The sequence below is a fragment of the Naegleria gruberi genome (genome assembly GCF_000004985.1).
Source record: "Naegleria gruberi genomic scaffold NAEGRscaffold_77, whole genome shotgun sequence".
Taxonomy (NCBI): domain Eukaryota; phylum Heterolobosea; class Eutetramitea; order Acrasida; family Naegleriidae; genus Naegleria; species Naegleria gruberi.
The window spans coordinates 124,984-137,129 of NW_003163250.1; the positions used below are offsets into that span (position 1 = coordinate 124,984).

Here is a 12,146-nt window from a genome sequence, read left to right on the forward strand (position 1 = left end):
TTCACAAAGAGGAGGTTTGAATTGTCAGATGGAAGCAAAGTGAATTTTGGAGAGGAATTAATGTCATGTCCAGAAGCTCTATTCAACCCACAGTTAATCAAAGAAGGAGAAGGAATTCACAAGATTCTCGTCAATTCCATTTTCAATTCAAATGCAGAAATCACAAGACAACTCTTTGCCAATATTGTCCTTGTCGGTGTCTCAACAATGTTTGAAGGTTTTCCCAATCATTGAATTGGCTCCTCTCTCTGTAAAAGTGAAAATCCTTTCATTCCCCGAAAGAAAACTCTTCCTGGTTTGGAGGTTCAATTACGAGCTCTCTTTCAGAATTCCACAATATGGCCATTCACAAAAAGGAATATGAAGAAGTTGGACCTAGAATTGTAATGTAGAAATGTTTTTAATGCAAAATATGAGTGCAATGTATCAATATTTCCTGTTATCTATTTCAGACTTACCATTTTCGTTCAAGTTTTTACAAAATAAAAAAATGGCGCAAGATAACACCACGGATGAATTGAATGAATTTTTTAATGATTTATTGGAGAGCAATGTGGAAGGAGGAGATAATCCCCTCCTACAGCAACAAGAACAAGAACAACAAGATGATGAATTATTGCATCCTATATCATGTTCCTATTGTCGGAAAAACCATCGGTACGTGTGTGGTTCTTTAGAATTATAATTAATAATATTAAATTAAATTAAATAGAAAGTGTGGTATGTAATTTATCAGCTGATGCCGATTGTGACCAGAATAATAATTACATCATAAATGATGAAATAGATAGAAAGAAGCCTTCATGTACTAATTGTGTGAGAAAGGGAGTTGTTTGTAACTATTCGGATCCATTAAAGAAGGGAAGAAAAAAGAAATCGGAAAAGGAAGTGGAGGAAATTCATGAAGAGAAGAAGAAAAATTCTTCAAAGAAAGCTGTTAGTAGTAGTAGTAGTGGAAGTAGTCATCATTCAACAACAACCTCTTCAGCAATTCCCTATAAAACAATTCATATCGATTCCGATGATATTCTATTGAAAAGATCAACATTTGATTTATTTGGTCTATTGTACGTTGTTAGTAATTGTTTAAATAATTATTGACGATTGGAAATAGAGATATACCAATTCAACAATCAGATTTTGAAAATTATTACAATATGGCTCAGAATGGAGTGTTAAAGGATGATGTTATTAATGCAATCTTATTTGGTTGTCAGGCTCTAATTGACCAAAGATTAGGAGATAAGGAAGCATCGAAATTATCATTTAATAAGGCAAGGAAACTCATACAACCATATTTTGATAATATTGATGATATTAATGTAGGATGTGTCTACTTTTTATTTTGTTCGTTTGAAGCTTCAAATGCAAATTATAGAAAGGTAGCTCTATATTATAATATTTTGAAAACCTTTGTGGATGAAATTGTCAAAATGGAAAATTCCAACATCAAGTTGACAACACAAATGAAAAGGTTAAAAAGCAGGACTAGATTTATTGAAATGACTATGAGTACCTCTCAAGATATAGACTGTAATAATCCTCTAGCAATTGCCAAAATGTTTCCAAGACTGGTCTATGTTGCCACAGGAGTTGATGGATTTGCTGAACTATGTGCAAAATTAGAACATTTAGATAAGGACAGAATTGAAGAACATTTAGCTACTGTTGATTCTGTGTGCATATTCATGAACAATCATATGAGACAAATGGACGAAAGTGGTGATCGCAAAAATGTAATTGATTTAATGGGAAATATTGTTTCGAATGGAATGAAACTGGCTTCCTACCTCACAGTAGATAATGACAATTGGGAGAAGATAATGACTTACTCGACCAATATTACTACAGCAACAGAGAATCCACTCTTTGTATTTCTTCCAGCGGCTGTTGTGTCTCATGTTGCCATGGCAGCTAAACAACATTTGAGACTGTGGTCCTTAATCAGATTGGGAATGGTTTCAGATTTCTTCCAAGGAAAAAACACTCTCTCACAATTAATCTATCAAAGTTATAGAGCTCTCAGTATTCTCTCCACTCGATTCGATCGCGTCCAAAAATTCTACTCTGATCTCTATCAAGAATTGGAACACTTCATTAAGGAATACTTTACCCAACAAAATCAACTTGATTCCACCCTTCTCAACAATACTACTATTGTTATTGATAACAACACTGCAACAACTACAAATGAACCTTTATTACCTGACCTACAACCACCACCACCAGAAAGTTCATTCACAAGCATGCTTGATGATTCTTTCTTTTTCGATCCACCACAACATTTTGAATAACTTCAACTATCTCACATTCCGAAAACGATCTCATACGCTTTCTCCTATCTAATTCTGCTTTGGGAAACGAGACACAAATTTAAAAAATCAACCATCACAGAACTCAAGATTTGTTGCCAACACAATCCTTTCAAACAACCAATTATCAAAAACAAAAGCTTCCTCTTCCTGCCACAGGTTTTTTAATTTTCTCCAATCTAACTTTGTTGTTTTGAGTTTGGGAAGATCATGGAAAGTTATTGTTCATTGGATGAAGACAAGATGATGATGTATTCAAAGAAGCCGGATAATAGTAATGATAACGATAATAGTACTGGAACACAAACATCATCAAATTGTGGATGTATTGAAAATAATAACAATGATGAAGAAGTAGAACAACAACATGCTGACCAGCAACAACAACAACAGAAAATAGATAATGATGAATTGTTAATGGAAATGATTCTAAATAACATACTGCCTATTAATGATAGCAGTGATGATAGTATTACAGCAATATCATCATCCTCAGCAAAATTATTATCTAATAATTATTATAATACAGAAAGTAACAATAATTTATCTACCGAAGAAGAACCATCATCATCAACAATGGAAGAAGAGCAAGCTACACTATTGGCTGATGAAGAATCTGCCAATTATAACATTATCTCTGATTCTTGCTCTACTACATCATCTAACAACTCTAATAACACAACATGCTCAACAAGCACTAATTATAATCATCACAAACAACAACATGATGATAAGGACGACAACATGCAATGTAAATACAATGAGAGACAAAGAAGAGCCCTTGCTCTACTGATGGCCATCAGAGACAAATATGAGAAAAACCTTGAAAAGAGTAGTAAGATAACAACAACAAGTGGAGGATCTTTATATTCATCTAAAAGGATGAGTTCAACGAGAATAACAACTAACACGAGCACAACAGCAGCATGTTCTTCATTCAAAACAATGCTCAAACTTGCACTCGTGTTGATAGTTGGAGTGTGGTGCGTCTTATCATTCATGAGTGACGTTATAATACTTGATGATTATGCAGCAAGTGGTTTTCATCATCGTTATGAATATTTGGAAGATGATTTCTATGAATTCAATCATAATAATATAATGTTTGTGATGGCGGAACCACCTGGCATTTCGCCCCAAGCCCTAAAGGAAATACTAAGCAGAGAATCGGAAATTATGAGGCAAGAACCGATATACAATGATTTTAGCTTCAGTTCCTTATTTTCAATGAATGGTTTACATAGTTTAGCAAGCAAGGCAACTGACTTTTTGCAGAGGGGTGGTTTTGAATCGAGTGCTGATGTGGCAACTCAATGCCTGATTAATAGTCCGAGAAAATGTGACAACTCTAGGAAATTACAATTGATTCAATTCAACTGGCTTGGACCAACTGTAAATGCTAATGTTGCCAAGATTGTCCTAGAGGAAATGTTGGGAATATGTGCAGAAATTGTAACAATGAATGTAACTCATGCTCTTGAAGAGATGGCAGAATATGGAACGAGAAGATCATATGCCATGCTTGAATTTTGGAGTGAATCTAGAAAATTTCAATACGACAAGTATGTTGTCAATGATAAGACTATAATGGGTAAGTTGATATCCACCACAATATCAAAAACTAATTCAAATCAAAAATTCAAATTACTATTTTGACAGATGTTGGTGAGTTAGGTATCAATGCAAAGTTGGGTTGGTACATTTTAGGTTTCATGAAGGATGAGTATGACCTTATCGACGAATACAGAGAGTATAGAACTGAGAAGGCAGCTCACTACCTTGCAACTAACGATACCTATCCACTTGGTAGGTTTATAGGAGGAGCAAAGAGCTGGATCACTTTTGATCAACAAATTATAACAAATCTCAAGCTCAATCTCCAGATACAATATACACAGGAAGAAAATGCAGAGGATTTTCTGATTTCAAAAATTCAAGAAGCAAACGATAGAAAAGAACCAGTATTGTTCTATCTTTGGTATCCTCATCAAATTTTCAAAAAGCTGTCTATTAAGAATGTTTACCTTCCTCCTAGTTCAGAAAGTTGTTGGACCTCTTACAATCAAGAGAATCAACTCATTGATTGTGACTATCCAACAGAGTTATTGAGAAAATTGGTCTCCCCAAAACTCACAGAGGATATGGTTCTCAACTCCTTCTTTTCCAAATTTGCCTATGAAAGTACAGATCAAATAGATATTTTGGCAGATATTGTGTTTCAGGAAATGTCAGTAGTTGATGCATCTTGTAAGTGGCTGAGAAATAACACAAAAAGAGTAGCTTATTGGGTATCTGATCATAATGATACCTCCAGTAGTGTGATTGGTATAGTGATTGCATCTCTGTTTGTCATTTCGCTCTTCTTCTGTACTATATTTATTACTGGTTTGGTGCTTTACTTTATGTATAGAAAGAATTTGAGAAAGAGATCTCTTAAATATGCCCCAAGAACAACACCATTCACTCTAGTTTTTACAGATATTCAAAACTCTACACTTTTGTGGGCTACTGCCTCTGAAACGATGAAATCAGTACTGTCTATTCACAACATTATTATGAGGTCAAACATTCAAAAGTACAAGGGTTATGAGGCCAAGACAGCAGGTGATAGTTTCACTGTGGCATTTGTTGATCCGTTGTGTGCACTGGCTTTTTGCATTAGTGTTCAGAAGGATTTATTGCTGGCCAATTGGCCTTCTGATTCTCTTCTACTTCCTGATATGAAGGAAGTTAGGTGGAATGAAAGCTTGATTTACAGAGGTCCTAGAATTAGAATGGGAATACATGCGGGATCTGATTGCAATATTCAAATTGACAAAAAGACGCAACGTATGGAATATGTGGGCAATATGGTTCATATTGCTAACAAGATTGAGGCATCATCAGTTGGTGGCAGAATTTATGTTTCAGGTGCTTTTGTCCAAGCTATCAAGAGTAGATTAATGTTGTTTGATTCTGCTTCCAACTCTAGTAATCCAAAGACTTCCAAAGAAGATGTAACTACATCTGCCAACACTCAATATTATGATGATTCCTCTGATAAAGGAATAAGCAAATACGTGCAGGAATTGAATAATAACTTGATTGAATTTGAAGATCTAGGACCTAAGCAAGAAATTGAAATTGGAGGAACAAAGATACCCTTATTTATGGTAAAAGATTTTAGCTTTGCAAGAACATCTTGGATTCAGCAATTCGAAAGAGTTCTAGAAGAGTCACCAGTAGAAGAACAAAAAGTAATTGGCCAAAAATTGGACCTGATTGAAGAGGTGGAAAAGTTTATTACAGATCCGGGCTCATTCCCAGCTGAAAGAAAGTCAAAATTAATATATGACTTTATCAACCACACCTCCGATGCTGAGCTCAATCTTCCATCATGGAATAGCAAGTATTTTATTGATTTATTCGACAATGTCTTCCGTTACATTACTACCCAACATGTAAACATTAAGGAAGAATAATTGACTAGTTTTCGGTAGTGATTCAACCTCATTAGTGAAAATCTTGCCATAGGATGAAAAACTTTACAAAATCTCCAACCCAAAAATCTCACCAATTAAAAATTTCTGTTGACATTACAATGGAAATCCATTTTATTCCTTTAGCACCACCAATAAATCAAAACAAGTACCGAATAATTACCAATTTTTTGGTTCTCTTCTTGTTGTTGCTATTTAAGCAAACATTGAAAACACCAAAAATTTCCCAAACAAAAAAAACTCTAACAACAAACTTTGTACAAAAACAACAATCTAATAGAAATGGCCAGAACCAAGCAAACTGCATATAGAGGAGTTGGGCAAAAGGCTCCAAGAAAGAGTATTGCCAATAAGATTGCCAAGTAAGTTTTTGTCTTCTGAACTAGTTTCATTAACATGGTTTTGTAATTTTTCTTTAATTGCAATTGATTAACAGGAAATCTGCCAAGCAACCACATAGTGGCGGTCTTAAAAAGGTTCACAGATACAAACCAGGTACAGTTGCCTTGAGAGAAATCAGAAAGTATCAAAAATCTACCGAGTTGCTCATCAGAAAATTACCATTCCAAAGATTAGTCAGAGAAATTGCACAAGACTACAAATCAGATTTGAGGTTCCAATCCAATGCAGTCCTAGCCCTTCAAGAAGCTTCTGAAGCTTATCTTGTCTCTCTCTTTGAGGATACTAATTTGTGTGCAATTCACGCCAAGAGAGTTACCATCATGCATAAGGATATGCAACTCGCTGCAAGAATTAGAGGTGAAAAGCTAAATAAATAAATGTATTGATTGTTATAATGCTCCATTGTTCTATTGTAGTTAATCCACTGAACAGAATTATCTTGCATTAATTTTGTTATTCCACAATATTATTGTTATTAAAATTCAAAATTATCTTAAAATCCACATTGAATCAACTCCTTGAATGGATGACAAAATTGAGCCACCAATCCATGAAGAATACTTTCTCTCAGGTGGAGCCACAACCCTACACGGTGTCAGATTAAGTTCCCTCTTGAGTCTTTCTGTAAAATTAGGGAAGAGAGTATTTCCTCCAGAGAGAATAATGTTTTTCTGACATTCTTCCTTGAATTTCGAATCGAGATGTTGTAAAGATTTGAGAATTAGCTCATGAATGGAAGCTCTGGTTTTTCAATGAGAGAAGGTTGAAAGAGAGCTTCTGGACATTTGTATTGATCTAGACCAAGTGAAATGCCATTTTCTCCAATTTCATAATATCGATCACAAATGTCAAATCTTTGAGTTTCCCAATGATAATCCATTGAAATCTGACACAATCTTTGCTTTATCTGAATTAAATGTTCGACCCCTGTAGAGCTATCAAATTCTTCTCCAATTTTGTATCCACAATTTTCAATCAACTTTTCCAAAAATAGAGATAAATCCCTTCCACCAAATTCCACACCACAACAATGTTGAGTTAACACTTGGCCCTCATCAATAGTAACTGAATTAGTGATACAATCTCCACTCTTCAATACCAATCCAGTTGTCCTGCCAGATGCCAAAAGTGATAACATGTTCCTGTCAGCCAAAGCAAAAACAGGAACTCCCAATTTCTCAAAAACAATCTCTGTAATTCCCACTCTCGTTCTTTTCACATTATTCAATGAATTATATCCTATTAGAATCGGATATTCCTTCATTTCAATAATTTTCATTTCTTCCAAAATTAAATGTTCCAACATTAGTTCTAAATCGTCCAATTGAGTGATAATTCCTTTATCGATTGGATATTTTAGATCAGGAAGTAAAGAATTTGATTTAATTTTGGAGTAAATTCTTCTGGATTGACCTGTCAGAGATTTGTTGATGTCTGAAGTGGGCTCATCGTCCATTCCATAGCCTGTGGAAATGGTGCCAGAACCCAAGTCAATAACTACCTTTGTGTTGTGTTGATACATTTTTTTTTGATTGATTTTGTAACAAGTTCAGTAAGAAATTGATAGTTGACAGGAAAGTTCAATAGAGATAACTCAAAATTTTGCCAATCTTTGTGAGAAAACCTTCATAAAAGATTAATTCTCCATTCAAATTCTCACACCTCCAAAACTGTAGTTTGAATTTCAACACGTTCAACAAAAAGAAGGAAATTCCAAGAGAGAAAAATTGGTGCAAATTTGGGTCCAATAACGAAAATAATTGTCGCAAAAGAATGGTAACAATTGGCTCAATGAATACTTCACAATTGGTAAAAAACCAATATTCCTCCCTATTCCGCACTCTATTTCTGCCAACCACCAAGTAAATTTAATAAAATTCAATATAATATCCCAAGATAATACAAAAATCTGCAAGAATTTTTTTTTTCAAACTCGAAAAAAAACAACCAACGAACCCGCGCGATTTTTTAGTTAGAAAAAAAACAAACAACAATGGAATCGATAGAGTTGGAATCAACATCGGCTTCTAATTTATCTAAGAGTTCCGCTTCGTCTTTGAATACAACAACGAAGGAACACAAGCACAAACATCATCATCATGATCACGGAGATCACCATCATGATCATGAACATCATCACGATGATGAAGATGACAATTCAACGGATCAAACTCAACTTTTAAAAACATCTTCGAGTGGATTGATGGAATATGAATTGGATCGTGTAAAATTGAATGGTGAAACGTTGAAGAAAATTTACCTCTCCAAGAGTAAACCACTGTGGAAGGAACCAGATTTTGTCAAGATGGTTATTATGATTACTATGGTTTTACTCATGTTTTTAGCTGAACTTACTGTTGGTGTGATGGCCGAGTCTCTTACATTGTTGGCTGATTCGTTCCACATGCTTTCCGATGGTATTTCCTTGATGGTTGGAGCTGCATGCATTTGGTTAGCAAAGAAAGGACCAACTAATTTAATGACATTTGGTTTTGGAAGAGCTGAAACATTGGGAGGTTTGATTAATGCTGTCTTTTTGGTCAGTGTTGTGTTGTATGTGATTATGGAATCAATTCAAAGGTTTTTCATGCCGGAGAGGATTACTGATCCTTTATTAGTATTGTGTGTTGGAGGTGCTGGTCTTTTAATTAACTTGATTGGACTTGTCATGTTCTGTGGCCATCATCCTCATCCTGGACACGATCATGACCACGACCACGGACATGGACATAGTCATAAACATTCACACGAAGAACACGACCACGATCATGAACACGAACATAATCATGACCATGACCATTCTCATCATGAACACGAACATACTGAAAAGAAGGAGCACAAGGAACACAAGCACAGATCTGAAAATATTTTCGGTGTCTTTTTACACATTTTGGGAGATTTCCTTGGTTCCATTGCTGTCATGATTTCCTCTGGTCTTTTACTCATCTTTGATAAGAAGGATGAAAATGGTAATTATCCACACACTTGGGTTCTCTATGTTGATCCAGTTCTCAGTCTTATTATGAGTGGTATTATTCTAGTTACTGCCATTCCTCTTTTGAAATCAACTTGTAGAACTTTGTTGCAATCTGTACCACATGATGTTGATATTCCTAAATTGAAATCAAGTATTTTGGAAGTTGAGGGAGTTCTTTCTTGTCATGAATTGCATGTTTGGCAACTTGTTGGAAAGACCTCAATTGCCAGTGTTCACATTCTCACTACTGAAAATAATAGAGGATTTATGAGAATTGCCAAACAACTTCAAAAGGTATTCCACAAGTTTAATATCCATGCCTCCACTATTCAACCAGAATTCATTTCAAGCACTTCAAATAATAAGGGAGAAGAAGCTCAGCCATGTCATCTTTTATGTACCGATACTTGCTATGAACATTTTTGTTGTGCTCCAAATCCAGCAAAGGAAGATATTGATCCAGCAGAAAATGTGTAAATAAATTTAAACTATTACAACCTAAACAATGGAATTTGCATTTCAATTATTCTTAAAGATAATAAATATGGTATGTAGAAGTTTAATGAATAATAATCAATAGAACTATGTAACCCTTTATTCACAATCAAATATTGCACTTGTCAACCCGGTGTATTTTTGTAAAGATACACAAGTGTCAGCTGTATTTACATGTAACCCCTTCCAGTGTAGAAAATCTCATACAATTAGCTAAGATTCGTATTTCCCAACTCAAAAAATATACTAAACCAAACATGCGAGCAATTCTTTGTCATCTATTTATCATTTGCTGCATGTCAATAGTTGTTGCATGCCAACAACAGCAACCAACCAATGGTACTCTTGGTTTCATTTACTCACTCAACTCAACCAAATCTGTCAGCTATCTTCTCCCAAATATTGGTGGCACAATTAGTTGCATGGTCGAAGGTGATTCAGTTCTCTATGGAGAGTTCTCATTGAGTGAAAGTACAGTGAAACCAGGATATACATGGACAAATTCGAATTATAATAAGCCATTGTCTCCAGTTGCTTTCTTTACTTTGAATTTGAGTCAAGTTTTCATTCCGCCAAATGTCACTGAAGATCAAATTGATTTTGAAACATCATTTATGGTCAATTGGAAGAGTTTCATTCCAACAAGCTTTAATCTTGATCCAACTTCATACGAAATTAGAAAATATTATGCATCTGCCAATAGTTTTTACCCATTTTCCACTTATGCACCAAAAGATTATGGAACTTTAGTCCAAATCGAAGATGCCTCAGAAATTGTTATCACATTTGGTATTTTCGTGTTCAATTCAATGCAAAAGGTTTCTTTTGATGAGTACGTAGCTATTAACTATCCAAGATCCTTGTGGTTGGACAATTATAGTTCAGACAATATCAAAAATGTTTCGTATAACTTTCCATTAGCAAGTTATACTCCACATGCATTAACAAATAATGTAATCAAGGTGATAAGGGGCTCTACAGGTAGTAAGGGAGCCGTACCAAGTAATTATGCAATCCTGGGTCTGTTTTTATATAGAACTTATGAGGGTCACACCAGTAACATTACTCTAACTCAGTCATCTGTCTCTATTTCTTATGAGAAATCACAATATTATCTTGATTTTAGCTATAAAATGGTTGATATAGATATAGATACATTGACATGCCAATTTATTGCTTATAATTCATTAACTTCACTTAAAAAGACTCTCACCAAGGATCAATTGATTTGTGACTTGGACAATTCATATTCACAAAATCATGATTTGTATATTATTGCCAAATTGAAGCCTAAACCACCTACTCCACCTACTCCTCAACCATCCAATAATAATAATGGAAACAAAAAGACAATATTGATGGTTACAGGATTTGAAGAAACTTTAACTTTGACGAAAGGTCAAGAACAAGTTTTTCATGTTTTTGCAAGTTCCAAAAAGAAAGTTGAGTTTAAAACCAGTTTTATTTTTGGTGGATTAACTACCAAACCAGAATTTAATTCATTTTGACGCCAAGCTCACCAATGGAAATGGAATCATTTCGAATATCTATTCGTATAATGTCTACTTGTTGGTTTCGAATACTGATCTCCTTGCCACGGATTGCAAATTCTCAATTACTCCAAATGTAACCTCCCTCCCAGGTTCAACAGATCCAAACAACAATTCGAATCTATTCTCCATAGAACAAATTCTTGTCATTGTTCTACCAATAGTTGTTGGTGGTGGCGTGATGGTTTGTGCCATTGTTGCCTTTATTATTGTGGCACTTGTTGTTTACAGAAAGAGAAGGAATACAACAACATCAGATATGAATGTACAATTGATGCAAACAACTCCCTATTATGAAATTAGTAGACAATAAATTGAATCATAATAAGAAGTTGTTTAGTAAAAGTTAAAATGAATTGCATTAGCCGGGAGTCGAACCCGGGTCACCAGCTTGGAAGGCTGGTATGATACCGTTACACTACTAATGCTTTACATTAAGGTTATTCAAAATCACACTCTTCTTTATTATCACAACTAAGGCTCAATACTTTTTTCGAGCATTCAAATTGAATTTAGCAAGGTCTTGCATAGGCGTATGGGTAAGCATAAGGAGCAGCATATGAAACTGGAGCAACTGCATAAGTGGCAACTGGTGCAGCAACTGCATAGGTTGCAGCCACAGGAGCAGCATAGGTAACTGGAGCAACTGCATAGGCATAAGTTGAAGCAACAGGTGGATAGCAATTGACACCTCCATATGCTCCATATCCTCCGTATGCTCCATATCCTCCATATGAATATGGATAAGCGTATGGATATGCATAAGATGAAGCAATATAAGAATCAGTTGAACAATGCACTGTGCAAGCAGCAACTAAGAGGACAACCAGAATGGCAATGATTTGTTTCATTTTGTTTTTTAGTTTTGATTTGTTTTGGAGAATGTAAATCTCGTTTGATTAACTATGATTTTTACATACAATAAGATTAG

General features: G+C 34.9%; 8 protein-coding genes and 1 non-coding gene across 9 annotated transcripts in view; 6 read left to right on the forward strand and 3 right to left on the reverse strand.

The window, feature by feature from the left end:
• NAEGRDRAFT_60993 (uncharacterized protein) overlaps nt 1-364 on the forward strand; it is a gene marked incomplete at both ends in the record, with an annotated part of 943 nt that extends 579 nt beyond the window's left edge. Inside the window, 2 exon segments of the mRNA XM_002669847.1 lie at nt 10-198; nt 218-364. Of these exon segments, the coding sequence (XP_002669893.1) occupies nt 10-198; nt 218-364 (336 nt within the window).
• A 126-nt stretch (nt 365-490) lies between these two features.
• Nucleotides 491-2,294, forward strand: NAEGRDRAFT_53921 (uncharacterized protein; the record flags this gene model as incomplete). Its single annotated transcript, XM_002669848.1, has 2 exons — nt 491-657; nt 1,115-2,294. 2 exons carry the CDS (start codon nt 491-493, stop codon nt 2,292-2,294), a joined length of 1,347 nt encoding a protein of 448 aa, XP_002669894.1.
• A 228-nt stretch (nt 2,295-2,522) lies between these two features.
• On the forward strand, nt 2,523-5,948 carry NAEGRDRAFT_82012 (adenylate cyclase; the record flags this gene model as incomplete). The annotated part of the gene is made up of 2 exons (XM_002669849.1): nt 2,523-3,903; nt 3,972-5,948. 2 exons carry the CDS (start codon nt 2,523-2,525, stop codon nt 5,771-5,773), a joined length of 3,183 nt encoding a protein of 1,060 aa, XP_002669895.1. The 3' UTR covers nt 5,774-5,948.
• A 125-nt stretch (nt 5,949-6,073) lies between these two features.
• On the forward strand, nt 6,074-6,570 carry NAEGRDRAFT_75149 (histone H3; the record flags this gene model as incomplete). The annotated part of the gene is made up of 2 exons (XM_002669850.1): nt 6,074-6,153; nt 6,228-6,570. The coding sequence occupies 2 exons, from the start codon at nt 6,074-6,076 to the stop codon at nt 6,568-6,570; spliced, it is 423 nt and encodes a 140-aa protein (XP_002669896.1).
• Nucleotides 6,571-6,681: 111 nt separating this feature from the next.
• NAEGRDRAFT_60995 (uncharacterized protein) lies at nt 6,682-7,715 on the reverse strand (the record flags this gene model as incomplete). The annotated part of the gene is made up of 2 exons (XM_002669892.1): nt 6,682-6,932; nt 6,977-7,715. The coding sequence occupies 2 exons, from the start codon at nt 7,713-7,715 to the stop codon at nt 6,682-6,684; spliced, it is 990 nt and encodes a 329-aa protein (XP_002669938.1).
• A 471-nt stretch (nt 7,716-8,186) lies between these two features.
• Nucleotides 8,187-9,665, forward strand: NAEGRDRAFT_59829 (cation efflux protein; the record flags this gene model as incomplete). The annotated part of the gene is made up of 1 exon (XM_002669851.1): nt 8,187-9,665. One exon carries the CDS (start codon nt 8,187-8,189, stop codon nt 9,645-9,647), a length of 1,461 nt encoding a protein of 486 aa, XP_002669897.1. The 3' UTR covers nt 9,648-9,665.
• A 257-nt stretch (nt 9,666-9,922) lies between these two features.
• Nucleotides 9,923-11,528, forward strand: NAEGRDRAFT_75152 (uncharacterized protein; the record flags this gene model as incomplete). The annotated part of the gene is made up of 2 exons (XM_002669852.1): nt 9,923-11,107; nt 11,157-11,528. 2 exons carry the CDS (start codon nt 9,923-9,925, stop codon nt 11,526-11,528), a joined length of 1,557 nt encoding a protein of 518 aa, XP_002669898.1.
• Nucleotides 11,529-11,572: 44 nt separating this feature from the next.
• On the reverse strand, nt 11,573-11,643 carry NAEGRDRAFT_t764. Its single transcript has one exon. It is a non-coding gene; the product is annotated as a tRNA-Gly (tRNA).
• Nucleotides 11,644-11,727: 84 nt separating this feature from the next.
• The window catches only part of NAEGRDRAFT_82014 (uncharacterized protein), a gene marked incomplete at its 3' end in the record, with an annotated part of 2,444 nt that continues 2,025 nt past the window's right edge, over nt 11,728-12,146 (reverse strand). The window contains exon 3 of the mRNA XM_002669893.1: nt 11,728-12,029. Within this exon, the coding sequence (XP_002669939.1) occupies nt 11,728-12,029 (302 nt within the window). The remainder of the gene's footprint in view (nt 12,030-12,146) is intronic.